Raw genomic sequence first — 27,889 nt, forward strand, 5'->3', positions numbered from 1 at the left:
CTCTCTCTCTCTCTCTCTCTCTCTCTCTCTCTCTCTCTCTCTCTCTCTCATAAAAAAAAAATTTTTTTTTTAAAAAAAGAAATCTAACCATATACAGCATTGTAGCAGGACAGTCCCGCATCACTCCTTTTCCTGTCTCCTGCCTTCATTCACCACCCCCTTCTTTTTTGAACAGTCAGCTACCCAAGAGACAGCACAGCAGCAACCAGTGTGTCATGACAAGCAGCATGTATTCAGAAGACCAGAATGACAGGCACTCCGTGCATGAACCTACTATTACAAATTGCCATCTACAGTGCAGTTGCTTGGTTCACAGGTGTCTGTATATATAGTTAGTCAGGGTGAGAATCCTTCCAATTAACTGCTAGATTTGAAAAATCTTCTGAAGATTCTCAGGATCGTTGCCTTACCCGTCTTCTACATATAACTGTGGCTTTGCCTCTGTCATGTTTCCTAGCTGTTCTCCTTGCTCCCTCTTCATTGTCTAGTCCTCAAGTTCTCACTTTCCTTTTAGTTGTATTATACCTTTCTATTTGTATTTCTTCTTTTGAGTTCTTATACTGGGGAGACTATACAATATTTACACATGTGTGTCTGGTTTATTTCACTTATGAATGTATTTTCAAGTGGCACCTACTTAAATACAAAGGCTTCAAGTTTATCATTCTTTATAGCTGAGTAATACTCCATTGGCGTCTCACAATTCTATTGTGCTCTCGCTGTGTCCTCTGGTCTCTGGGCCCATCATCATCTTTTCGTCCTCCTGTGTTATTTTTGGTTCTGTTCTACTGACCCATGTTTCAGCTCACCTGTTCTTTGGTGTCTAATTTAGTATTAAGGTCACCTCTTAGTTTACTAATTTCAATTATTATTTTTCATTTTTAAAATTTCCATTGTACTCAATAAATTTATGAATTTTACACCTGTTCTGGAATTCTCCAGCTTTTGTGTTTGTTGATCTTTGAACACACTAGCTGTGGTGCTTTTGTTGTGGCTGTTGTTTTTTGTTTTGTACTGGTGATTGAACGCAGGAGCTTGCTCTTCCCAGGCAGGTGATTAAGTTGTTGTGTATCTCCCTGATCCAGTTGCAGTGCGTTTCTTTGTTTTGTTTTCTTTTGTTTTGTTTTTAATTTATTTATTTGGTACGAGGTCTCACGAGACAGTTCAGACTCGTAGTGATCTCCTGGCTCAGCCTTCCCAGCACTGGGGTTATAAGTGTGCACCACCATGCCTAGTTGCAGCGGCTGTCATGGTGCACCTGGAGTTCTAGGGCCCACATGGTTTGCAGTACCAGGTATCAAACTCGGGTCTTTGCACTTGCCAGGCAGGCACTTAGACCACCGAACTACCTCCACAGCCCTGCACTTGGGTCCTTGGGTTTGCAAGACAGGTGCTTAGACTGTCAAGCTAGCTCCCCCAACCAGTTGCAGTGGTTTTAATTTGCCTTTATAAGAGAGCACAGACAACAGACCCACTTGTGACTCTATATTATCTATCCTTTTTCTTAAGTTTTTGATAAGTTATTCTGCTTTTTAACCTCCCTCTTGATTTTTGACTGGATGTGGATTGTTGTGGATGAAATATTATAGAAGTTCTGGATGATGTTATTGTTTTTAAGAGGATTGAGAGTGTGAGAGCATACACAAGACCAGCAGACAGCTTGCATACAATCGAGGTTAGCTTTAGGCTTCATTAGAACTGTCCATTTCAGGTGTTATCCTTTCCTAACAATATAATCCTTATAGCTAAGGTGTGACCCTATTTATATGCCTGGAATTTTTTTATGTGTCTACCAAAAATCACAGCATTTGTACAAAAGCTTTTTCTTTTGGGAGGGGGGGCTGGGACTCCACCATTTTATTATCAGACCAGCACAGGGCTTTGTTTGGCCTTTGGCATTGGTGTATTTTCTGCAAGATGTCTTGAGGTCTCTTCTGGTCTGTAACATAGGAGTTACCCAGTGACATCAGGGGATTAGTACACAGATTTCTAGATTCAATTCTTTGAGGTTTCTTCATGTTTAAAATTTTCCCCTTTGAGCTTCTGTTTGTTTAGCAGCCTTGTGCCAGTAATTCTGACGCTTTCTGTTTGCTCTCACTCTGCGTTCTGAATGGAAAATGTCTGAAAGGAAAACACAAGAGAACACAGCCCGTGTCCCAGGTTTTGTGCGTCATAAGGGCTGAGCCTCCTCAAGCCTTTTACAGAGACCGTCAGCTGTTCCTCCTTTAATGGCTTTATCCGCCCAGTGCTTCCATATTTTGCCCACTTTCATTCTTACTGTCCTCAGGGGGAAAACTGTTCCAAGGGGATTCTCTAATTGCAGAACTGGACGTCTCTCGCCATTGATTCTTACATCTTTGGTTATTCATCTCAAGCCATTGTCCTTTTGCTTAAGACACAGGCTTTAGAATTGCCTTTAACTTCAGTATTTTGACAACACATTCTCAAATTTGTTGCTTTCGACGTGGCATTTCTTAAAACCCATAGAAGATAGTATGGTGGATAGAAAATTCTAGTTTACTTACTTTCTCACAATATGTTGAAAAATATTTTCTTACTGTCTTTTTTTTTTTTTTTTCTGCTGAAAAGGCAGTGGGGAGTTTAGCTGTCAGTTATTCGTAGGTGACATGTTCTACCTGCACCAAAAATTGCTTCTATTTCTTATCTCCCTGCTTTAGTGACTTTTTATACTCAGTGATACACTTAAATAATTATTTTAAATTTATTTTCTTTGAATTTATTAGGCTTTCAGAATCCAAAGACTGGAGTCTTTCAAGAACTTGGGAACATTTGCAATAAACATTTTTTTCCAGGAATAATTTTTATAAGTATTCCCCTCTATCCACTTAGAGATAAGACCAGACACGTTATCTCTTGTTATTGTACCCACTATATCTCCCATCCTGATTCATATGTTACATAATTATTTCATTTCATTTATTTATTTTGGTGGAACTGAGGATTGAACTCAGGCCCTTGTACTTGCCAGGCAAGCACTTATTCTACTAAGCCAATTCCCTGGTCCTGAACCATTCTATTTCAATTATTACATCTTTCAAGTTCTGTTTGATTACCTTGTAAATATACTTTTCTCTTCAAGTTTCTAGGTTTCTCTTTTATTTTTCAAACTTGTATGTAACATATTTTATACTTTATACTAATAATTCTGTTATCTGAACTCTGTGTTTCTGATGTCTTTTGTCTATAATGGCTTCCATTCAACTCAACTTTATTTCCTTGTGTATCATGTGAGGTTTGTCATTATCATGAGCTGCTGCTTTCGTGTAGAATTTTTTTTCTGTAAAAGTTCCTTCAGGTTGCATTGTGCCTTGGTTACTTTTTTCTTTAGTTGTTAGGACAAAAATACCTGATGCTAAAAATTAAGGAAAGGCTTATGTAGCTCAAAGTTTGTGGAGGTTTCAGTCCTTGATTGGCTGGCTCCATGACATAGAGTGGTGCAGGGTGGAGGGCAACAGTTCAGGGTAGCGGGAGATGCCAAAAGCCACAATAGCCCAAAGAGGAAGCAAGCTTCTGGTCCTCTAGTGCGCAGGCTGCATCCCAGCACTAGACAATGAACCAACCACAAGCTTTAGATTCAGCTGCCTGTGAAAAGCTCGCCCCCTCATCATGACTACATGAGGCTTTGGGGGATATCAGGACACAACATAACACACTGAAATTAATTTTTTTTCAGAAATCATCTGCACATGCTTCTACCTAGTAGAAACATATCAAACTGTCACCACTTCCAATTAAATTATTTGTTTAGAGTGTTTCAATCCCTAGAAGTAGGATGCATTCAGATTACAAACTGTCGAGGTAACTGATGTGTGATTGGTTATCGGTTGTCAGAGTTACTGCCCCCTTCACCCTCCAGCAGGACTGAGAACAGCGTGCTGCCTTGGTTTCTTCTGTGCACATCTATCATGTACCGTTTCCCTTCATGAGGATCCTTTGGGGTATGATCTTTCTGCACAGGCGTCCTTTGGAGCTACATTTTTTTATGTGAAACTTGCCTCAGTTTCCTAGATGGGTGAGTCCATTAGGTCACTGCCTGTGCGTTTTCTCAGGATGCGGCAGAAACACTTTGGGGCATGACAGTTTTTGCGCCTGCTTTCTTCAGCATTTCCGGGTTTTGTTTCTTGTCTTTGCGAATCCCTTGCTTTTCTAATGTCCCATTGATACATTTATAATCTCTTGTATACGTGCTTTCCCAGTCCTTTGTCTTTGGGCCCTGAAGCAATTACAAGTCTAAAACCAGACACGATTTTAATACCTTATTAACAATATTTGCATGGACACTCATTCATCAGTATATATCAGAAAAGTACTGCTTTATGAATTTTCACAAACTTTACATAACCTTGGTCCAGTATTTAAATTCATTAAGAAACAGCAATCCTAACCTAGAACACACCCCCTTGGTCCAGTTACTGCCCTGAGTAATTTTCAGATTATTCTTAATCTGAAAGATTAGTTGAGCCTCTATAAAATGTTTGTATTTGTCCTTCTACAAAATGCAGTATTTCCCTCTACAACACACTAGTGAAGTTCTACCATATTGGCTATAAATCAGTTCATTCTCATCGTTGTAAAATATTCATTGTTTATAAGGAATTAACTAAATGTGTTGATGATATATGATTATGGAGACCCGATAGACATGTGGAGTAAGAAATAGAAAGGATGTCATTTGGGTAACTATTTAGGCTATTATCGATGCTGCTCCTTTGAAGAATTCTAGAACATGTCTTTTAGTAAACATGTGTATGCATTTCTATTGGGTATACACTTAAGAGTACCATTATCAAATTGTCTTGCTTTAAACTTCAAAATGATACTTTTAACATCTTTTAAATATGGAGTTTCTTAAGAGAAGAGTTCTTAATGATCGACATTCCTCCAATTCCAGAAATATCCAGTCAGACATGTTTTAGGCTTAAGTAAACATAAACACACATGATTATAGCTTTTTGCTGCAAAAAGTAGGAGCATAAATTGTCCTTGAAAATGCATACTTCAGAGCATTCCTCAAAGTATGAATTCAGCTGATCTTTTAAAAGAACTGCAAAATAATTTGTAATATGAATTTTTAATAAACCATTCAGTCATGTATTGCTGAGTTCTTATAGGACTTAATATTGTAAGTTGTTTCAATGTTTTCAGGATTTCATGGCTGTCTTCCTTACTCAGGGCAGAAAACTGGACATAAAGAAATCCAAGGGGAGGACTAGTGAGATAGCTCAGCAGACTAAGAGCCTACTTTGGCAAGTGCAGGGACTAGGGTTCGATTCCTGGTCCAGTATGCCACACCAGCCCCGCGCCCAGGGCGCCCTGAGCCGGTGCCGGCGTGGTGGCGCACACCTGAGGCTGAAAAGCAGCTGATCCCTAGAAGTCGGAGCTGCATAGTGAGACCCTGTACCAAATACATAAATGAAACAACAACAACAATACAAATAAATTAAACAAAAAAAAAAGAAATCCAAGAGGCAACAGAAATAAAAGATACAGGGCTTAAAACCAAGATAGTCTTGTTGAGTCTGTGACAGAGAAAGAAAGTGGAGCCAGCTCTTATATTGAGGAGATATCTCAACAGGACATAGAGAAATAAAAAAAGGCTTCAGGGGGAAATCATAAAAAAAAAAGTAGAAGAGAAAATGGTCCTAGGTACTTCTTTCTTATGACAGTCATCTCTCCAGCGGCCTTCTGGTGAATACTATGGAGCACCTGCTCATGACCTGCAAGTGGTGGGAAACAGAGAAAATTGCAATTCTTGACTCACACTTCCTCTAGTTTGCGAAGTTCTAATAAAAAAGCTTAAGTAATATAGGATGTCTTAGTCTGCTCCTTTTATCACCAAATTCACCTTCCACTGAGAGGTCCAGATGTGGCCTTATTTTACAGCAGTGGAGAAAGTTTTATGAGGGCCAGTGTGATGGGAGACACTTTCTCTTTAGGTAGTAGGCAAACAGGAGCCAGGGCAGTGAGCGGTAGGGGTTGGAGAACGCACAGGCCAGGAGAAAAATCTCCTTCAAGCCCCTGGGGAAGACCCTGTAGCTTCTCTTCAGGGTCTACACTTGAGCTCACCACGCTATGAGACTCAAGAATCAAATGTCATATCTCACCGTTGATTACAATGGATGAGGACTAGAAACCAAGTTTAAGAACCCGCACACCCGCAGGAATCTTCTGCACAGAGAGGACACTGCCTGCTGTTGGAGCCAGGGTTCTTGTGCAGCTTTGTTAGTTGGTTAGATTTGTTTATGTTATAAACGATACAAATACATACAGAAAAATACTTATAGCTCAGCGGACTAAGCGCCTGCTTAGGCATTTTGCAGGGACCTGGTTCGATCCAGGACACCACATGCCCTGCTGGCCCTACCACCGCACACGTGGCGCATGCCTGTAATCTCAGTGCTGGGGAGGCTGAAAACAGGAGGATCACTAGGGAGTCCGAGCTGCATAGTGAGACCCTAGACCAAACACATTAAAAAAAAAAAAAAATCTATCTATGCGATGCTTACATAAATATTTGTGAATCACTCACTTGCCTGAAGTGACGGGTTCTAATACTTAAAAGTGTATTTTGTGTGTAATTTCCTTGTTTATGTAAGTTTATTAAAAAGTTTTCAATTTTTGTACAAAAATGCAAACTATTTCACTATCACACAAACGTGTACTTCATATGCCTTGCAAGAGAGAAAGCCCCTAATTATTCCCGGTAGGTATATAGAGCTTTCACCCATTCTTAGATATAATTGTGTGTTATTTTACAGGAAGCGTTCTCATTAACAAACTGCTCCCAGAGCCGGGGAGATAGCTCAGTAGAATAAGCGTTTGCCCTTGTTAAAAAAGAAAAGTCCGGTTGTTTTATTTTTGTTGTTTTGTTTTCTTGGGTGTTTGTTTGTTTGTTTGTTTGTTTTTAAACTAATTGCTCTGCTGTACTCACAAGGTGGACGTCAGGGTCTCTGTCTGGCTTTGGGGCCCAATCTGGGGGTAGAAACCGACACAAAGCTTGGGGAGGGGGTCCTGGGGCGCCAGCCCAGCCCCGCCTCCTCGGCAGCTGCCAATCCGCTGCCGGGGCCCGCCCCTCCCCGCGCGTCCGCAGTGCAGCGGGATCCTTGCTCTTCGCCGCCGGGTCTCCAGATCCCCAGGCCACAGACCCTCCGCTCGCCGCTGCCCAGCGGAGGCCCCCCTTCCCCCTCCTGAGCAGCCGGGTAGGAACCTTGGACGCGCGGTGAGTCTTGCCCAAAGATGGTTCCAAACCTCAGGCCCCGGCAGACGACTGCATTAGGGCGGCTCCTTGTGTGTGCTGCATCCCCTAGCTGGGTCCCTGGGAGCTCTGGCGGACTCAAGGCCTGAAACGCTTGAACTGGGAGACCTGTGTCCTTCCTAGAGGGTTTCTCGCAGTCTCTCCGTCTCTGGGGTTCCTGCTTGTCTCTGTCACTGTCATTTATTATGTGCTAAATTTCTTCTCCAGGAACCTAACCACTGAGACCAATATATCTCTGCCTGTAGAAATCATCTTTCATTACGTCGTGTTATGTACTAAAATTAATGTAATTTATCAGACTCCGACGTCGTATCACCTTGGCTTTGCCTAGCTCGTTCTGTGCGTCTCTGTGTCTCTCTCCCTTTGAAAAATAAAACTAAAGGCTATTTTTGCACCAGATCTCCCACCCGCTCCCTGCATCCTCCGAGGTAAGTTAGCGTGGCTTCTCCCCCTGCATCTGCCCTGTGGCATTCATTTTTATTCAAGCAATATATGCGTTTCCATTCCCACTGCAACATTATTTTCATGAGAACCATTGCGACGATCTAGCTAGCTACGCCGTGAGCCCTGACATTTCGGATCCATCAGGCAGGGACTCACTGAGCAGGCTTCCAGCTGTCAGGTAACTGAGAAAGCTCTGCAGGCCAGAGAAGGAAAAAAAAAAAAGGTAAAGGACTGGCCGAGGGGCTCACTGTCTCTTAGGCAGTCCGCATCCACCAGGTCCTGAACCCCGGGTTCTGTTGGTTTCTGCCCTGGATGGCGGCTCTGCCCCAGCTCACCTGCTCACTGGGTCTGCATGATGGATGATCGTACTCCTCAGATCCGAGAGGCCTGTTAAAGGGAGACGAGAGAAGAATGCTTTAGACCCCACAAGAGCTGAAAATTATGCGTCTTTCTAGGCTTGAGCTATTGAATCTTAGGATGACTGGAATATCTGGTGTCGTTAGCGGGCACTCCTGCATTCATATCATATGCCAGGCATTGCTTTAAGAATAAGCCTTGAGGCTGGGCGTGGTGGCACGCGCCTGTAATCCCAGCCCTTGGGAGGCTGTAAACAGGCAGATCACAGTCTGATCTAGTAGTGAGACCCTGAACACCTGTAGACCCTTCCCTAAAATAAAATAAAATTAAAAAAAATAAACCTTAACACACCCAACTTTTAGTCTTAAATAAATCTGTAATGCAGATAAGAGTTCTAGCATCCCCATTTTACAGGAGAATTGAGTAACTTGCCCAGAGTCAGCCAGCTGGTGACTCGGAATCCAATCTTTCTAGGGAGAGCCGGAGACCCTTGCCATTATACTACTTTGCAATCCACATGCAGGAAGAGACACCTGTCACTGTAATGAAGTCACCTTATAAACCAGGGACAGGCAGAGGAAGGAGCAACAGAGGGGAAGAAGTGGGATTTCAACGATATGCTGAATAATAATTCCCAGCTACCCACTGCTTATTTGAAATCTATTTTTAACTTACAAAAGACACATGTAATTAAGACAGCACAATCAATACAGGGTGACATTAAAAAAAAAAATTGTCTCTCCTGGGCCTGGGATGCAGTTCAGCAGCCCAAGTGCCTGCCTGGCAAACACAGGGTCCTGAGTCTGATTTCTAGGTAGCATATGCGCCCGAGCGCGAGCGTGCGCACACACACACACACACACACACACACACACACACACAGCGCCTCTCTTTTATTCTGGGATTAAACTCAAATACATAGAAAAGTAGTCTTCACTTCTCTTTGCATAAACGAATATGCGCCCCTCTGTGTACACGACGTCCACTTTCACAGTCTTTTTTTCCCACCGGCCAGGTCTCAAGGTGCGTCTCCCCCGCCCCCTAACGGAGGGTGCACAGACCGTTTCTATGGCAATGGCAATTTGTTCAGCTTTTCCTTACTGAGGGCATGATCCATAGCCGTTTGTCAGGATCGTGATCCCGAGAATGCTAGGCAGGCACTGCCAGCGTTCCTAATCCTCCACAAGGCCAAGCCGCCCAGCTGAGGCTGGTGACACAAAGAAGCGCTGTCCCCCGCCAGGCGCCGCCCCTCGGTCCCACTCCAGCCCCGGAGGGGGAGGAGACTCCTCGGGAACCCTCCCTCCTGCGCACGGCTCTTCTTCGCCCTCCGGGCCAGAGCTCTGCAGGGGGGCCTCGTCTCCACCGCCCGTGAGCCCCCCGGGTGGACACTGCGGGGTGACCCGGTGAGTGCCCCCTCCGGAGGCCTCGGGCCTGGGAGGGGACGGGGAGATGAGCCCGGCCCAGGGCTTGGGAGCAGCGCCCTGGACGGGGGGCGGGGGCGGGGTGCGGGGAAGAACTGCCACCCGGGCAGTGTCCACACTGCTGGCGGGGGCTTTGTGTCCCGCACTGCCTGTTAGGGGGGTTTGCTTTGCTCGCGGATCTGCACCCCTCCCCCGCGTCGTGACGATGTGTCCTGGTTGTGCTTTGTGCGGTGGCCTTCCACACAGACCTGCCCTCCTGGAGCGGCTTTCTGGGGTCAGGGAAGCACAGCTCAGGAGGTGGCGGCCAGGCTCGGAGCTCCCAGCTAGCTGGTGGCCGAGCATCTCCTCCTTGCCGTTGCCCTTTGATCTTTGCAAGCAGGGACCCTAAGGCTGATGCAAGCGAGCGTGCCCTGGAGACCGGGTGGGGCTGGAGGAGGGGCCGTGGCCCGCTTGAGCCCTCCTCGCCCGACCCTCTTCGGGGTGCATTTCTCTGCCAGCCGCGCTGAGCTTTTCCGCCAAGCCCCCCTGCCCCAAGCTCCCGCCCCCGCCGTACTCCTCGATCCTCCCACTTCGCCGACGTCATCCGCTCCCCGCTCGAGCTCCGCGTTGGGAGGGGAGGAGGGATGGGGGGCCAGGCACCGAGTTGACGAATGGCAGCCCCTGGGAGGAGTTTGGAACGGCGTTGCCAGTCCGTTGTGCATTTGCTAGAAACCCTCTTGAGGCCCTGGGGCCAACATCTGTGAGGAGGCTGGACCTCAGAGGGACTCAACCTGAGAACTTGAAAGGCACCCTGGAACTCCCGTCCCGGGCAAGGGCTCCTCAATGCTGTAGTGTGCCTGATAGCCACCCAGTGGGACAAGTGTGCAGGTAGGACAGAGAGAAGGAGAGAGGGGGTGGTGAGGCAGGAAGCTTGGCTTTAATTCTCTCAAGGTGGCCATGACAATGACAATGATGATGATGACGATGTCAGGTCCTCCTTTGCAGCGAATCCTGATCATATTCCTCTTGGGGAATCGCTGCAGGTGACTTTATCCTCTTCTTCCCCCCTCCATCTCTCGGTTCCCTTTCCACTGGCAAAGGATTCATCTTGCCACTTCCTCTCATCTGCTGTTACTTTGCTGTGTCTTAGTATTTCGGATTTATCATATATAAGAGAAGCCACGAAATATTTAAGCTTGTGTGTCTGGTTTGTTTCACTTAACACCAAGATCTCAAGATGCACCCGTGTTCTTACAAATGACTCAAATTCATCCTTTTTAGTTGACAGAGGAGGCGGTATTTTTAAGCTGAGTGGTAAATATATGCAATTATACAATTTTACATTGACTGTTACTTTACTACTTACATCCTTCCACAGACATGTATTCTTGTAGATATCGGATTGTCTAAATTAAAGTTAAACAACACGTAGCTGGGAATGTCTAAGACAGCGCAAAAGAAAGGGCTGAATCCATATTGGATTAGCAGAAGTTGATAGGCATTGGAAAAATACTAAATGTATCTATTTTTTTTTTTCCTATTTGTTGATTGATTTCTTTGGTACCACACCTACTTTTGGTGTTCCCAGCCAGCACAGCATGCAGTACTGGAGATCAAACTTGGGTCCTTGCACTTGCCAGGTGGGCACTTAGACCACCAAGCTATCTCCCCAGCCAAAAACTATTGCATGTATGAAAAAGAAACAGAAGTGTTCATGGAAAAATAATCACACCAAGAAGAGCATACATGGAGTATTGGATGTCTGCGAATCCGTTTTCAAGTTCAGCCTCGCTGTTTGCTGAAGAAGTGATCATAGGTGTGTCCTGAAGTTCATATCCCTGACCCAGTGCTCTAACCAGTGATTGATGTCCTACTTATTGTCTTGGCAAATCAAGGAGTAAAATGTGTTCTCTGGCCTCAGACACTCAGACTCTAAGTTTCAAGACCCTAAGTCAAGCTGTAATACAGGTTGTGAGTAGCACAGTACCTAAGAAGGTCCCGCCCTTCCTAGACACGTGTCTTACAGGGAGAATTCCCTCCAGCCCCAGAGCGCTGCTCTGTGGTAGAAGTATACTCTGCTCTCTTCCTGGTTCAGGTCGTGCCTGGGGTACCTTTTGCTTTGGTGGCGACTTTGTACCAAATTCTAAGACCCAGGGGAGAGAGAGCGGGGGCCATGAGAGGTCAAGAGGCAAAATAAAAAATTTCCCCCAGACTGTGTCCCTCTGCATCACCAAGCTAGAAAACAAACTGAGCTGCAGGCATCTAAAAGGCGCATTTGATTCGAATCCAAGTCTTGTCACTCACAGCTGGCCAAAGGGGGCACAGAACCAGCTGCAGAACTTAAGGACGAAGCTTAATCAGAGGAGAGGAGAGCTTGTGCACACTTATGCAAATGCATGCCATGACGGGAAGGGATGGAGGCTTTGGTTGAGGGCCAGTGGGACAGGATCTGTTGATCAGTCTGTTGTTTAATGTGTGTTTAACTGAACTTGCACAGCCCTTGCAATAATCACGTACAGAGCAACTCAAGAGGATACGGGCTTGCCTGAAGAATAATGCCGTTCACCTCTTCTCAGTATAATCAAAGGGAGCATGTTGAAGTGTGGCCTCCACAGATTTTGTATAATAAAAGCCTAACATCTAGGAAACATTTATATATTCCTTATGCTAAAGAACAAAGACATCAGCACTAGATTCTTGGAGTAGGTCCTAGGTCCACCATCTGCCACCCATGGAACTTGGTGTAAGCAACTGGCCATTTGCAATTTTGGTTGTTTGTTTACCTGCCTATAAAATGGGTATAACAATAATACCTACCTCATAGGTTTATATAAATTTATTATCAAATGATTAGTCATCTGAGATTTTGACAAACCCAAAACCTAAAAAACATGGTGCCATTATCATTGCTCTTGCAATTACTATTATCAGGACCATTATCTTTACCTATACAAATATATTCATGTCCTATATAGCATAATAAGTTGACAATTTCACTTAACAAATATATGGAACATTCTAGATAATATGCAAACTAGATTTAACCCATCCTTGGACTAACCAGTGAGGCAGATGTGTGAATTGTGTGCTCTGGTCATGTGACACATTAGCACTGGGGAAAGTGTGTCCCAGAGAGAAAGGTCTGATGGGCAGCACCAGAGGGAGGTCTGTGTGGGGGGACTAGGTGGGATACAGTAGAATGGTGGGGGATGGGATGTGTGACAGTTGGGCAAGTGTGGGATGGAGTTGGAGACCCCACAACAGATAGACTGGACAACGATCCTAGGAGACATTCCTAGTCCATTTCTGTTTTCTTTTCTTTTTTTTTTTCTATGCATACACTGATACAAATCTTTATTGTCTTAGTTACCTTTCTTGTTGCGAAGACAAACTATCTGACGCTCTCTCAAGTTGAGGAGGGAAGTTTTATTTTGGCTCACAGCTACTAGAGCGTTCAGTCCATAGGCAGCAGGATCCCAGGCAGGATAGCAGCACAAGGACAGTGCAGAAATAGTTCATGGTGTGGCATGGTAGGCAGAAGGCAGCAAAACATTGAAGTAGCAAAGCAGCAGCCCCAAACTACAAGCCTGCCTCGATATGATATCCAGGCTACTACACCTACGCTGAAGTAGCATGGGGCCTCCCCATTACCCACACCCAGAGCTACGTTAAACCAACTAATGCACTAACCCACACACACCCAGGTTATTTTGAAAGAATGCAGACTTTCTGGATCCTTTCTCATACTGTGATAGTACTCTCCCTGTGGCCTGTCCACCACTGGACCTTAGCTGTCTTCTTTATTTCCTTCATGTTCTTCTTCCTTCTGTTGCTTCTTCTTTCTCCTAGTTCGATTGTTTTCTTAGAGGTGGTCATTTATCTTTGTCCTTCAGAGCATATCTTCACTTAGAAGCATAGGACATCCATAGAAAGAAAGATGTGAATGACACTGATCTGAAATGGACACAGGGTCTATGTCATGGTGCCAGGGAGGCTGGGAGCTGCAGGGGAGGAAGGATGAGGGATTAGAGCAGGAGCTTCCTCCCTGGAGTCATCACAAATCAGGAGGAAGGAGCCATAGCCTGCCCTTTGGACATAGGTGAAGCTCTGGTGATTTTTCTTCAAGGCAATAATATGGTTAGAGAGGTTCTAGGAACAGAGCCTAGTGACTCAGAAATCAGATTGGTTTAGTCCAGACCTGAGTTACTAAAGACACAAACAAGGTTCATGGCAGTGTGATTGGAAGCTGTAAACAAGACAGTGACAGTCCTTGTGGCCAGCTGGAAGAGGCAGTAGCAGGAAGAAGGGACGTACTGTGACTCTGTAGTTTAGGGTCCTAGTTACTTATGGATGCGGCAGGGGGCAAAACCTAAACTGCTCCTCACTAGGATGTATATTTTCAGGAGTTCTCTCAGGTAGGTTGATACATGGGGAAGTAGGTAGATGTAATGTTTGGGTTTAACTGCTGAAAGCACTGAACTCATGCAGTTTACCTCAGGAAATCTTTTCCCCAGATGAGTTTATGACTTCTTTAATTTCAGAAAGCAGGGGTAAATGATTAATGTGCTGTTTCAGTCTGGGTCCTGACCTTGTTAGTCGCCCCAGGACAGGGCCTTGCGTTGGTAGCTCAGGAAAGCACTGTGCTGCCCAAGACTGTTTCAAGAACTCAGTACATGAAAAACAAATACAATAATCTTTTTTTTTTTTTTTTTTTGGTGGAGCCGGGGATTGAACTCAGACCCTTGCACTTGCTAGGGAAGCGCTTATTCCACTGAGCCATCTCCCTGGCCCCCTACAAATACAATAATCTTTAGCATTAGTATTATCATTAGTTTTAATATTGGCTGCAAAAAAACTAACTCAAACACATCTAAATCGATAAATATTCAATGCAGTTTTTATAAAACACATTATGTTAGATTTTTTTCCTCCATTTTGCAATAATTCTCTATTATTCACATATTTAAATGATTTATCTTTATAACCAAATACATTCATTTATGCATAAATATACATATATGTGTATCTATAAATAACAGTGCTAAGCACAGCATACATAACACGTGTTATTTCTTCTGATCCTCGGAACCTTGTGTGATTGATACTGATATTTCTATTTGATGTATAACGAAACTAGGTCAAGAGGTATTACCCAGGTCTTGTAGTTAGTCAGACCTGGAATTCAGATCTAGACAGCCTTAACACCAGCACCTGAACCTGTGTGTGTGTTTTGTGAATGAGAGCGAGTCCTGTGGATTGGATGAATCCCTCAGTGTTCATAGGCTGGACTGGTAATCTCCAGGACAGGCGAGCTGAGCGAGGAGACCTTTAACAGTTGGTGAGGGCTGGGGAGATAGCTTGGCGGCCTAAACACCTGCCTGGCAAGTGCAAGGGCCCAAGTTCGATTCCCGGTACCATATGCCGTGCTGGCCCTGCCTCACACTGAGCCAGCCACCGAGACTGGGTGTGGTGGTGCACACTTGTAATCCCAGTGCTGGGGAGGCTAAGACAGGACAATCGCTATAAGTCCAAGCTGTGTAGCAAGACGCTGTACTAAATAAATAAATATTTTTTTTTTAAAGAAGTGGTGTTAAATTCAGAGTCCTAAGGAGTAGGCTAATGTCATTATCCAGGTCATGGGTTGGCTCCTGCCAGGATGGATTCCTGATAAAAGAACCATTCAGTGCCCGTTCTCTCTCACATGTGCCCTGAAGCCCTTCATTCTGCCAACGCCACTGTAGCACAAAGTCTCTCCCAGGCTGCGGACCCCTCAACCCCTACTCCCCTGCCTCCAGCATTTTAAAGAAAAACATCTCTGTTCTGTATAAATTTCTAGTCCCAGGATTTCTGTTTCACCTTAAGACAGGGCACTGATTTCCTGACAAGGATAATAGAGACAAGGACAGGGCCACAGATGAAAACTTACGAAGCAATCACATATACCAGGAAGTGAAAGAAAAACAGAGACTGAGTGGTTCCCAAAGTTGGAGATAAGAGTTTGCTCAGAACCAGGTGTGGTGATGTATACCTCTAATTCCAGCACTCAGGAAGCTGAGGCAGGAGGATCGCCATGAGTTCATGGCCAGACATACTGAGACCCTGTCTCCAAAAAAAAAAAAAAAATTTGAATAATAAATTGAAAACAATAAAAGAGCTCACTCAGGACAAGAAAAACATCCATGTCCAGAGCTGTCAGGTACTCAGGGCAGGAAACTGTGAATGTGTTCCTTATGAAAATGCTTCGTTTTTGGAGGTCTGTCTCAGTCAAGTTCATGGAGGCCAGGTCGTGCAGCATCTTAGGAGGAGCTCAGGTGAAGCGGAAGATGCTGGTGCATTCCCATCCACAGAGTCAGATCTTCCTCATCTCCCTCTCCTCATGACCCGTTGCTGTCTGAACTTGCTTGCATGGCACAAAAAGGACTTTTCTCTCCTTGTACTTGGGCTGTGACTTGGACCAGAGAACCTTCTCTGATGACACAGACTTTTCGGACTGCCGTGCTGAATTCCCCAAGCAGGGATTAATAAATGAGGCTAAGAAAGGTGGAGTGGGTAATGGAAGAACAAAATGTGGCAAAGAACTGCAGCAGTTCTTTGAGGCTGCCATAAATAGAGCAGTTTGAGAAACAGGAACATATTTACTCATCATCCTGGAGGCTAAGAAGGTCAGTTTCCAGGTGTCAGCAACATTGATTCCTTCCAGAGGTTCAGAGGTAAAAATCAATCGATACCTTTCTCATTTAAGCATCTGGTTTTTGCCTAAATCCTTGGTGTTCTTGGCTTGTAGACACATCCTCCTCCGTGTATCTGTATCTCTCTGTGCCCAGATTTCCCTCCCTCCCTTCCTTCCTTCCTTCCTTCCTTCCTTCCTTCCTTCCTTCCTTCCTTCCTTCCTTCTTTCCTTCCTTCCTTCTTTCCTTCCTTCCTTCTTTCCTTCCTTCCTTCCTTCTTTCCTTCCTTCCTTTCTTCCCTCCTTTCTTTCTTTCTTTCTTTCTTTCTTTCTTTCTTTCTTTCTTTCTTTCTTTCTTTCTTTCTTTCTTTCTTTTTTTCTTGTGTAAAATTTGATACAGGGTCTCACTATGCAGCTTAGACTTGTGATCTTCCTATCTCAGGCTCCCTAGTGCTGGGATTACAGGTGTGCACCACGATGCCTGGTTCTGGGGCCTGCACTGCACACCCAAGGTTCTGGACCAGCATGGCATCGATCTTGGAACCTTGCGCTTGTCAGGCAGGCACTTATGCCACCTAGCTATCTCCCCAGCTCTAAATTTCCTTTTCTTATCATGACATCATTTGTCCAGGTCCACCCAAATCCATCATGACCTCCGATACTAAGTCAGGACTTCAGGATGTCTGTTTAGTGGACACTGTACTGCCTTCATTTCTCACTTCCATTTTTGTCCATTTGTAATGGACAAGTGTCATAATGTGATACCGACCCTATGAGTTTGTGGACAGCACATAATGGGCCTTCTGCATAAAAGACCCAGATCCTGAGCATTTTAGTCATTTCACGCATCTGAATTATCTGCATTGTGAAATGCACCACCTGGTGGGAAGGGGACAAATTCGGATGGTTTGGGGGATTTTTTTGTTTTGTTTTGTTTTTTTTGGCGGAACCGGGGATTGAATTCAGGCCCTTGCACTTGCCAGGGAGACACTTATTCCACTAAGCCATCTCCAGATGTTTTTTGTTTGTTTGCCTACTCATTGCCGAGCTGACTCTTTGCTTTCTTCTCTGCAGAAACCCCTGAAGCCATGGCGACTCCCTCTGCTGCCTTTGAGGCTCTCATGAATGGAGTGACAAGCTGGGATCTCCCTGAAGACGCCATCCCCTGTGAACTGCTGCTTATCGGGGAGGCCTCATTTCCTGTGATGGTGAATGACATGGGCCAGGTCCTCATTGCTGCCTCCTCCTATGGCCGAGGCCGCCTGGTTGTCTTATCCCATGAAGACTACTTGGTGGAAACCCAGCTCTCTCCCTTTCTTGTCAATGCCGTGGGCTGGCTTCGTTCTTCCCCCGGGGCTCCCATTGGTGTCCACCCATCCCTGGCACCTTTGGTCAAAGTCTTCGAGGGTGTTGGAATAGAGGCAAAGATCGAGCCAGAAGTGAATGACTCCTTAGGGGTCTATTGTACCGATGCCTACAATGAAACCATGACTGAGAAGCTGGTGCAGTTCATGAAGCGTGGAGGAGGCTTGCTCATGGGAGGCCAGGCCTGGGACTGGGCCAACCAAGGTGACGATGAAAGAGTCCTGTTCACCTTCCCTGGGAACCTGGTGACCAGCGTGGCAGGCGTGTACTTCACCGACAACAAAGGGGACACCAGTTTCTTTAAAGTCTCTAAGAAGATGCCCAAGATCCCAGTCTTAGTTAGGTGAGTACCTTACTCCAGTGTGGAGTTGGCCCCAGGTTAAAAAGTAGACATGGTCTTTACCTTCATGTTGCTTCCAACTTAACAGAAGAGCATGTGGTACTCAGGCATTGATTCTTCACAAAACAAGGAAATTTTTTAAATGCTCTAAGGCCCAGGAAGGGCAGGGTCCTCATTGCTCCTGCTGTCTCAGGCCAGATTATTTTGCTGCTTGATGGGAATACCTCTTTATTGCCCATGGAGGCTCCCCAGACCTAGTCTAGCTTACCAAACATAGTGAGTGACCTTAAGAGTTGGCAAAATATCTCAACAAGGTCTGTAGAAGAAGGATTCTTTCAACTGAAGTGTAAGGAAAAGGAAAGCATGAAGCATCCTATGAAGAAAGTCTAGAGGGAAGTGGGAAAAGTCAGAACATATCCAACCAGACAAAGAAATAGAAAACGGAAGATTCAGATGTTGAGATTGCAAAGGAGATGATACTAAGTACATGTGCCAAATCTAGGATTTAAGAGAGGAATTTTTATCTCTGGAGACCAAGAATAAATAATTAAGAATGAATAGCATAAGTTAAAAAGCGTAGAGAGAGGATGCCCTGAGTGAAGTTTCTTTGAAAACGTCACCTGGGGTGCATCGTCTACACATTGAGATGCACACGTCACAGATTACTAGGTGCGCAGAAAATAATTACTGGACATAAAATTAGAGGGATAAATGTAGATGGATGGATATAGTTGGGGAGGTCCCAGGAATAGAAAAAATACTTGAGGCCACTCCCTGTTGTACATTGACATTCTTCTCCTCTTTGGAACAGAGAGCACTGACATTTCTGGCTGATAGGATCAGGGTAAAGAGAATCTAAAAAAAGAGCTTCTAAGATATCTTGGCTTCATCAAGGATGGAATGTACAAAAATCAATTACATTTTTCTACACTAGAACCTAACAGTCACTAATTGAGATTAAAAGATGCCATCATTTAAAATAGTATCTAAAATGAAGAAACCCTAAGAGTTACATTTAACAAAATGAGTCGTAGTGTACTGAAAACTGCAAAGCATCACTGAGAAAAATTAAACAAAAACTAAGGTGTAGAAACGCATCCTCTGGATGGATCACTAAATCTTTTCTTCTTCCCTCCCTTCTTTCCTAGGTTGGTATGGTTGTTTTAAAACAAGCCCTCACTGTATAGTCCAGACTAGCCTCAAACTTACTATAAATCCCAGCCTGGACTCAAATTTTTGTATTCACCATCCTTCTGCCTTGCCTCCTGAGTGCTGAGTTACAGAAGTGGGCCACCATGTCCAGCTCAGAATATTCAATATTTCTAAGATCAATTTTTCCACAGGTGTCCTGTAGAAGATATGCAGTCTCAACCAAAGTTCAAACTGATTCTAAAACTAATAAGCAAATGAAAAGAACTAAAATTACCAAGCCTATTCTGCAAAGGAAACTTATAATAGCTAATTTTGAAATTTTTGTAAATCTGAAGAAATCAGAACACTGTAATATTGGCAGAAGGGTGGACAAGCTGACCAATGAAACTGAGATAATTCATAAATAGACTGTCAAGTTTATGTTCAGTTTTTAGTTTTTTTTTTTGTTTTTTTTTTTTTTCTCCATGACTGGGGAAGAAAGGACAGTCCTTTCAACAGATTGACACTATGGTAATTAAGAAAATTAAATATGTCCCTTCCTTCATTCCACATAAAGTGAATACTTAGACCTAGACCTAAATACAGAGGCAAAAACTCCAAACCTGCTAAATGAAAACACTGAAGAAAATACCTACAATATTATATAGACAGAAATTGGCTTTATATAACACATAAAAGTGTATAATCATAAAAGGAAAAGATCAATAATTTGAGCTCCATTTAAAAATTATAAATTCTGTAGTTCCATGCGTAGTATTAAGAAAACCAAAACTCAAACTACAGACCAAAGCAAAGATTTTTTCACTCTGAACAATGAACTTCCATTCAGAATACAGAGAATTCTTAATCTAAGTGTGAGGTGTTTTAAGGAAAAATATTTTAACTTACTTCACAAATGATGTGATATAAAAGGCCAAAACACCCATGAAATGGTTGTCAACATTATTAGTCTTTAGGCAAATGCAAATTAAAGTCACAACAAAACATCTTACCCCTCATTACATTTAAAACTGACTACAATTATTCACAGTTTCCTCTAAAGTTAACATTCATTTAGCATAAAACAGCCAGCTCTACTCCTAGAGAAATTCAAACATGTCAACACAAACTACTGTGCAGTAGGACTTAAGCTGAAGGCTATCCAAATGTCCATTCACAGAAAAATGATGAAATGAAATGCAGAATGTCTTCATCGTTGCAAAATGCTCAACAGTAAAGGGATAAAACTATTGATAGGCTCAGCGATATGGATGGTTCTTAAAAAATTATTCGGAGTGGAAGAAGCAAAACAATAGAGTACATATGTTAGGGTTCCATTTGTGTGAGACTTTAGAAAAAATAATAAATTGAGTCTGTGTGTACAGAATGCACACCAGTCAGTGGCTTTCTGAGCTGGAGCAGAGACCTGGAACAAAGTAGGTTTTTGATGTGATGGAAATTTTGTTGTATTTGAATAAAATTGGGGTGGTTATTCAGTTGTATAAATTTAGCAGAAACTCATCAAGGTATATACAAATTTTTTTTATTTTTAATTTTTTAATTTATTTATTTATTTGGTACAGGGTCTCACTATGCAGATCAGACTCGTAGTGATCCTCCTGTCTCAACCTCCCCAGTGCGCCACCATTCATGGTTTCAGTGGCTGGCTCAGCGGGCCTGGGAGTGGGGCTGGCATGGAGACTGAACCCGGGTCCTTGTGCTTGCCAGGCAGGGACTTAGACTGCCGAGCTGTCTCCTAGTCCCAAGCTACACATTCAAAATAGATTAATTTTATCCTATGCCAATGAAGATTTAAAAAATAAAATAGGTGTTTAGAACATCTGATTGCTAAATATGCAGTTTTGACATGTTTAAATCATGACTTCTTTATCCTTTCATCCACTGATGGACAGTTAGTTAATGCATGAACTGTGTGTGGTCCACTGTGAAAGACATTACAATGAACACAATTTGTTCCAAGATGCTAATTCTAGCTTCCCTGGTTAGAGACCAGCAGAAGAATTTTGTTGGATTATGTGGCAGCGTCACTTTTAAAATTTTCAAGGAATCTATGAGCTATTTTCTATATTACAGAAAATTCTACATGTACAAGTATAGAACATATTCTGCATGTACTTATGTACATCTCTACCAACAGCGTGTAAGAATTCCCTTCTCTATATCCTCATGAATATTTACCTCTTGATTTTTTAAATAACATTTCTTTTCACAGTATGAGGATTTCTCTCCATGATTTTGATTTCCATTTCTCTGATAATTCATAATGATGCTGAGTATCTTTTCATAGATCTGCTGTTGAGGTGTTTTGTCCCTTTTCAATTGGATTATTGTGAACTACTATTTTGTTACTGAGTTACATGAGTTTCTTATATATTATGGCTATAACCCCTTGTCTGGTGTACAACTTGCATTTATTTTTCTCCAGATCCATGCCCTACCTGTTGCTTTTGTTGGGTTTTGTTTTGCCTTGCTGAAAAGAAACATTTTAGTTTGATGTCTCTTGGTTACTTAGGGCTTTGGTCCCTGTGTTTTTCTCACAATAGCCAAAAAGTCAGTCAGTAGGCTAACATTTAGTGGCTCTTCCCTATGTTTTCTCCTATGCATGTTGTTTTCAGGCTTACCTTTAAGTCTTTAGTCCATTTTAAGTTGATTTTTGTGTATGGTACAATGCTTTTCTTTATACACTATATAACTTTGTTATTATTCTCTGACAATGCATAGAATTTTTCCTTCTTTTTATAGCAGTGTTACCCTCTATATATACATCGTATTTTATTCAGCTAACCTGTAACATTTATGTTGTTTTTCAATATTTTACCATGATAAGTAACATTGAAGTGAATAACTCATTTTATTCTGTCAGAACAGTATGCTTTAGGTAATTTCCTATTTGTTGAAGCACTAGGTCAAAAAAATAAATGGATGCTTACTTTGTTAGAAATTACCAGAAACTTTTCTATTTTGGTGTGTACTATTTCCAGTTGCTCTCAGGAATATAAGAGATGCCGGTTACTCCAGAGGTGTCCAGGGAAGAAGTTACCAGACTTACATTTTGCCAATTTAATAATAGCAAGAAACACTCTAATATAATTTTAACTTGAATTCTTCTTGCACTGAGTAAAATCAGTTATCTTTTTGTATGTTTTATTTCTTGTGATTTATGAAGTATGTTTTCATCTGTTATGTGTATTTTTTTTTCCTGGGTTTTTGGTATTTTCTCTATTTTATGACTTCTTTACATGTTTTACATAGACTTATAAAATTATAAGAACTGTATTTGTGGCATATTGCATTTGCCTTTTGAAAGTGCTTAGTATTTTTTTTACCAAAAATGTCTTTGTATACATAGATGTTTTTGTCAATCATTATTACCACATCTGATTTTGAATCAGACTATAAAAAAATTACCTTTTTTTTCTTCTAATACTTGTTTGATCTTTTTACATTAATATCTCCAACTCATTTGGAGTGTTTTACTGAGTATTTTGTACAGTATGGGTCCAGTTTATCTTTTCTTACACTGCTAGACAGCTGCCCAACACCTTTCTAAAAATATCCTTTTCCTCAGTATTTAAAATGCATCTTTATTATGTATTACTATACATATTTACTGTGGTACTTTTAATTTTTAAATAAACTTATTTTTTGTCTGAATTAAGAATCACTGTGTTCATGCCATTTACCTTTCCTTTTAAGATCAGAGTTCTCACGTTCTATGTTCATCATCTTCTGATATTTTAGAGAACTCATATGGTCATTTGGTATGGGCATGTTTTCAATAATTTTTGTTTGTTTCTTTTGTTTTAATATTATACTCGAAGAGCCAGCCAAATAGCTCAGTGGATTAAAGTGCCTACAAGCAAGTGCAGGGGGCGGGGGTTCGATCCCTGGCCCTGCTGTGCCAGCCCCACCCCAGGGGCACACTGAGATGGCAATTGAGACTGAGTATGGTGGCACGCGCCTGTAATCCAAGCTCTTGGGAAGCTGTAAACAGGCGGATCACTACAAGTCCTATCTAGGTGTGAAACCCTGAACACCCTGTAGACCTTTCCTAAAAATACAGAAAAAAATCATATCATACTCTATTAATTTGTAAGTCTTTTATATCAGTTACATTAAGTGTCATAGAACCTCAATTGCGCTTCCAGCACCAGCTAGTAATTTCACTAGTATGCTGGCCCCCTGCCACTTTTAATATCAAACTTGTTTCTCTGTTGTTCAGTTTTGTTGTCCACACCTTCAGTATAACTCTTAAGTAACTTTCTTGGAAACCTTTCTTGCATAGCAAATTTCAGTGTCCTCATGTGCTGTAAAAAGTCTTAAGCAGCCGGGACATATTTCTTTGGAGGCAATTCCTTTCTACAGGCTTTTGTAAGATTTTGTTTCATATACTTGGAGTTCATAAATTTACTACCAATTGACTCAGTACTGTGCTGCTTTCCTTTCCAATAGTAAATTCATTTAAATACTGAAGTCTGTCTTCAGCTTAAAGAAATGTGTATCTCTTTTGTTCTCTCTGTTTTTTTGAACTCCTAGGTGGTAGATGTCAGATATTTTGATTTTTCTTCATCTTAAAGTGTTCACCTTTTTTTACTGTTAGAACTACTCCTTAAAGGATCACCTTTTTAAACTTTCCAGTTTGCCTATTTACTGTCTTTCACTGAGTCTTGACGTATTTTCTTTCCAAGAGTTAGAATTAGGATTATCTATTTAAGTTACATTTTTGATTCTGACCAGTAAGTTTTTATATAAAGTATCTCTCATTTTTTAAGAAGAGATGATTTCTCTTAAACCTTGTTAGTGACCAGCAATATGTATTTAGAGTCGTCTTCTCCATGTACCACCATTTTCTTAGAAGTTTTTTGTTGTTGTTTAGTGTATTTGGTACGCAGTCTCACTGCGCAGCTCAGACTCATAAAGATCCTCCTGTTTTCAGCCTCCCCAGTTCTGGGATTACAGGTGTGCACTACCATGCCCCTTCTTGGTGGCTGCCTCAGTGTGCCCAGGGTGGAGCCAGTGAGGCATGTGGTACCAGGGATCGAACCCTGGCCCCTGTGCTGACCTAAGCAGGCACTTAGTCCACAGAGCTGTCTTGCGGGCCCTAGAAGTCTTTTCTCTTAAAGAGTTTGGTGCTTCTTCTTTCATGTTACTTTTCATCAAATGTCTATTTAAGATTTAGATTGCATTGAAATTCTACATCAGCCAGTATTGCTTTTCTGATATCTTTTCTCAGGACCAATGATAATTCCAAACCTTTTATTTTCTTGATCTTCTCTTTCACACACATCCAGTCCCAGATCCTTCTGTTCTCATGGACTTCTGGTCCACCTGATTCCATTCAATATATATTTGTCATAAATGTTGCACTACCCTAATTTACTGATTGCACTCTGTTTAAAATCTGTTACTATTACAGATTTATTTATATTTTAATACCATTAGTTCCATTTCAGAATGTAGTGAGAAAGAAAAGTAAAAAGAAAGTGAATACTTTTTCAATTTATGAAACTATGACTTTTCCCTGTAGTGATCCTCTGGTCACAACAGCTATCACCATTGGAGGTGATAAACAGATGTTTCTTGGGGTGCTGTCTGATTTAGCACCCTCATATCATTATCCAGTTGAAGTTCTAAGACTTGGGATACGAGTCTGCCCTTCGTAGTTTTGGTATCCATCATTTTCTCCCAGTAGACTAGCATACAAACCCTGATGCTGATATATCAATTTAGAAAACAGTAGGGTATCTTCTCACTGGCATCATTTTAAAAAAAGAATAATTGCATGAAATCAATGCACATAACGCTTTATAAAAATGAGCTATTTCTATTTAGTTTTGCATACTTATTTGAGATTTTCTGAAGCTCCATTTTTAAAAACATTATCAAACTAAAAAAAAAGATCGTCCAGGATATTGCTTAAGACAAATAAATGTTACCCATGTAGAATAGTCCAGTCAGCCTGGCCAGTGACTCACTGGCATCCTCAGGTGGTTGACCCTGGGAAGGAAGATGATAATCATAAGCTTGTTTGGTAAACTCAGAATCCGAGCAGGAATTGCTGCTTGAATGATTTTAATGGTAAGAGGACAGAGAATCCTCTCTGAATTGCAGGCTGATGCCTTCATCCTCAGGAAAGGCTCCACCATGAGAACTGGTTTTCCGGTCTCTTAAAGCTCTGCAACAGCCAGCGAGTGCAGCACAAGTCCTCCACCTGAGCCTCATTATGTTCTCTCGCTGACCCTCCCCATTTTGGTGTCTCTACAAACCCACCTTCTGGTTGTGCATCGGCCGTGCTTTGCCTGGCACAAATGGCAGCACCACTCTAGAGCGTTAAGTTTACAGAGACCACTCCTGTTCCCAAAGTCTCATCCCACTAGGTATCCAGGTCTCTGTTTACCTTTGGGGGTTTGTTGGAGATCTTCTAGGCCTGGCTTCCCCATAGAAATTAACCTTGTAGTTTCCTTTTGTTGGGTCAAGAAAGTAAACGTGTGGCTCAAAACAAACACAAAACAGTAACAAAAGCCATAGTGTCTACCACTGCTACATGGTAGGCAATGGATGGGTGGAGATCCAGGTGTAGACAATCAAGCCCCACAGGGTTAAGGTACCCAGATGGCTGAAATTAAGTCCATGCCATCCACCTCCCCACTCCAATACATCTCTATGCTCAGTGGGTCGGACCTGCCTGCTCTGCCCTCCCCATGGATCTGGCAGATCCCTAGTACTTGCTGTATGCCTGGCATTGTTCTCAGAGCTGTTTCTTTAACTGAGCACACGTGTATGTTTTGCAGTTGTGAAGATGACCTGTCTGAGGACAGAGATGAGCTCCTGCATGGGATTTCGGAGCTGGATATCAGCAACTCGGATTGTTTTCCGTCCCAGCTGCTAGTGCATGGGGCCTTAGCCTTTCCCCTGGGCTTAGATACCTACCATGGCTGTGTTATAGCTGCGGCCCGCTACGGCCGAGGCCGGGTGGTTGTGACAGGACACAAAGTGTTATTCACCGTGGGCAAACTGGGCCCCTTTCTGCTCAATGCTGTCCGCTGGCTGGATGGAGGCCGAAGGGGCAAGATCGTGGTGCAGACCGAGCTGCGAACGCTGAGCGGCCTGCTTGCCGTGGGGGGCATAGACACCAGCATTGAGCCCCACCTGACCAGCGACGCCAGTGTCTATTGCTGTGAGCCTGTGAGCAACGTGGGGGTCAAAGAGCTGCAGGAGTTCGTAGCAGAGGGTGGCGGGTTATTCGTCGGAGCCCAAGCTTGGTGGTGGGCCTTCAAGAACCCTGGAGTGTCCCCTCTGGCGCGATTCCCAGGAAACCTCCTCCTCAACCCCTTCGGCATCAGCATCACAAGCCAAAGCCTCAACCCAGGGCCCTTCCGTACCCCCAAAGCGGGGATAAGGACCTATCACTTCCGCTCCACTCTGGCCGAGTTTCAGGTCATCATGGGCCGAAAAAGAGGCAACGTGGAGAAGGGCTGGCTGGCAAAGCTGGGACCCGACGGCGCCGCCTTCCTGCAGATCCCCGCCGAGGAGATCCCGGCCTACATGTCCGTGCATCGCCTTCTGCGGAAGCTGCTCAGTCGCTATCGCCTCCCAGTCGCCACCCGAGAGAACCCTGTTATCAATGACTGCTGCCGGGGGGCTATGCTCTCTCTGGCCACGGGCCTGGCCCACTCTGGAAGTGACCTCTCTCTGTTAGTCCCAGAAATCGAAGACGTGTACAGCACCCCTTACCTGCGCCCCTTGGAGTCTCCTATCACCGTTGAGGTCAACTGCACCAATCCAGGTAAGGCCAGAGGGCTGGGAGCTCAGCCTCAGGAGGCTGAGTGGATTCGAAGCTTGTGATTGCCACTGAGCCCTTGCAGAGGCCACTTCTACCTGCTGCCGTAGGCTTTTGAGAAGGACTGGGCACCAACGGCCTGAAAGGGAAGAACTGTACAGAGCTGAGGTGGCGCTGGGTGGAGCAGAGTCAAGAGAGCAGAGCTCCAACTTGCCCTTCTGTGCTTTCTGCAGGCACCCGATACTGCTGGATGAGTACTGGCCTCTACATACCTGGAAGGCAAATCATAGAAGTCTCACTGCCCGAAGCTGCTGCCTCTGCAGATCTGAAGGTGAGGCCATGTCCCGTCTGTCTCACCGCCTTCCTGGCTGATGTCTTCTTTGTTCCTCCTAAACCCCACTGACTATGCAGAGTAGGTTTCCTTACCTCCATGTCAAGGGTGAGGCAACCAAGTTGCAGAAAAGCTAAATGTGAACCTGACACTTTCCAGAGTCCAGGACCCAAAACAAACCAGCCTGTGGCTCTTCAGGCTTGTGCTTTTGTCCTATCCCCAGGGTGAGGGGGGAGAGCTATCAAACTGAAGGGGCTCCGTCTCCTGGCTTACAGTCAGTAAACCTCAGCATCCATCCCCACACGCATCTCCACTGTCGCCCAAGGTCTTTCGCATTCTTTCTCCTTTCCCATGACACCGAAGGACTACTCCTTCATATCTCAGGCCAACCCTCCGCTGTATCCCTTCCCCAGTCTTGCACTGTCCTCCCAAAATTAAATTGTCAGCCTGCTGTTTCCCACCAGTGGGTCACTCTGATGGTGAGGGTCCACCACGCGCCTGTATCTGTCCCAGCTCTTATTTAGCAACATCTCAAGATAGAGAAAGCAATCCCAAGTGCAAGCACTGTTCCTCTTTTGGAAACAGGGAAGGAATCAAAGCTGCTTCTGGTATCATCTGCCAGACCATACTGCCTCCCACCAGGCCTCTCTCTGCTCTGCAAAGGGTAGGGTCTCCTCTGCCTTTCCCCAGGGGCAGAATCGCCACTGTGGTATAGTCAAGCCCAAATTCCACCTGTGACAGCACCGCAGGGCCATCTGTGGAGTCTGCGCTCCTCAG

The 27,889-nt window shown here is 43.6% G+C and overlaps 1 protein-coding gene across 4 annotated transcripts in view; it reads left to right on the plus strand.

Annotated features, from left to right (window-relative positions):
- Positions 1-27,889, plus strand: part of LOC101586474 (TRPM8 channel-associated factor 1) — a 45,856-nt gene that overhangs the window by 10,033 nt on the left and 7,934 nt on the right. For 2 of the 4 annotated variants that reach the window (XM_004629018.2, XM_004629017.3), the window contains exons 1-4: positions 9,394-9,480; positions 17,219-17,852; positions 25,793-26,787; positions 27,015-27,112. In XM_004629018.2, the coding sequence (XP_004629075.1) occupies positions 17,233-17,852; positions 25,793-26,787; positions 27,015-27,112 (1,713 nt within the window). In that variant the 5' untranslated portion in view covers positions 9,394-9,480; positions 17,219-17,232. Of the gene's footprint in view, positions 1-7,107; positions 7,241-9,393; positions 9,481-17,218; positions 17,853-25,792; positions 26,788-27,014; positions 27,113-27,889 lie in introns of those variants that run through there. The other 2 variants (XM_023712857.1, XM_023712858.1) reach the window with 2 other exon arrangements.

Source organism: Octodon degus, unplaced genomic scaffold, assembly GCF_000260255.1.
Source record: "Octodon degus isolate 3935 unplaced genomic scaffold, OctDeg1.0 scaffold00027, whole genome shotgun sequence".
Taxonomy (NCBI): domain Eukaryota; kingdom Metazoa; phylum Chordata; class Mammalia; order Rodentia; family Octodontidae; genus Octodon; species Octodon degus.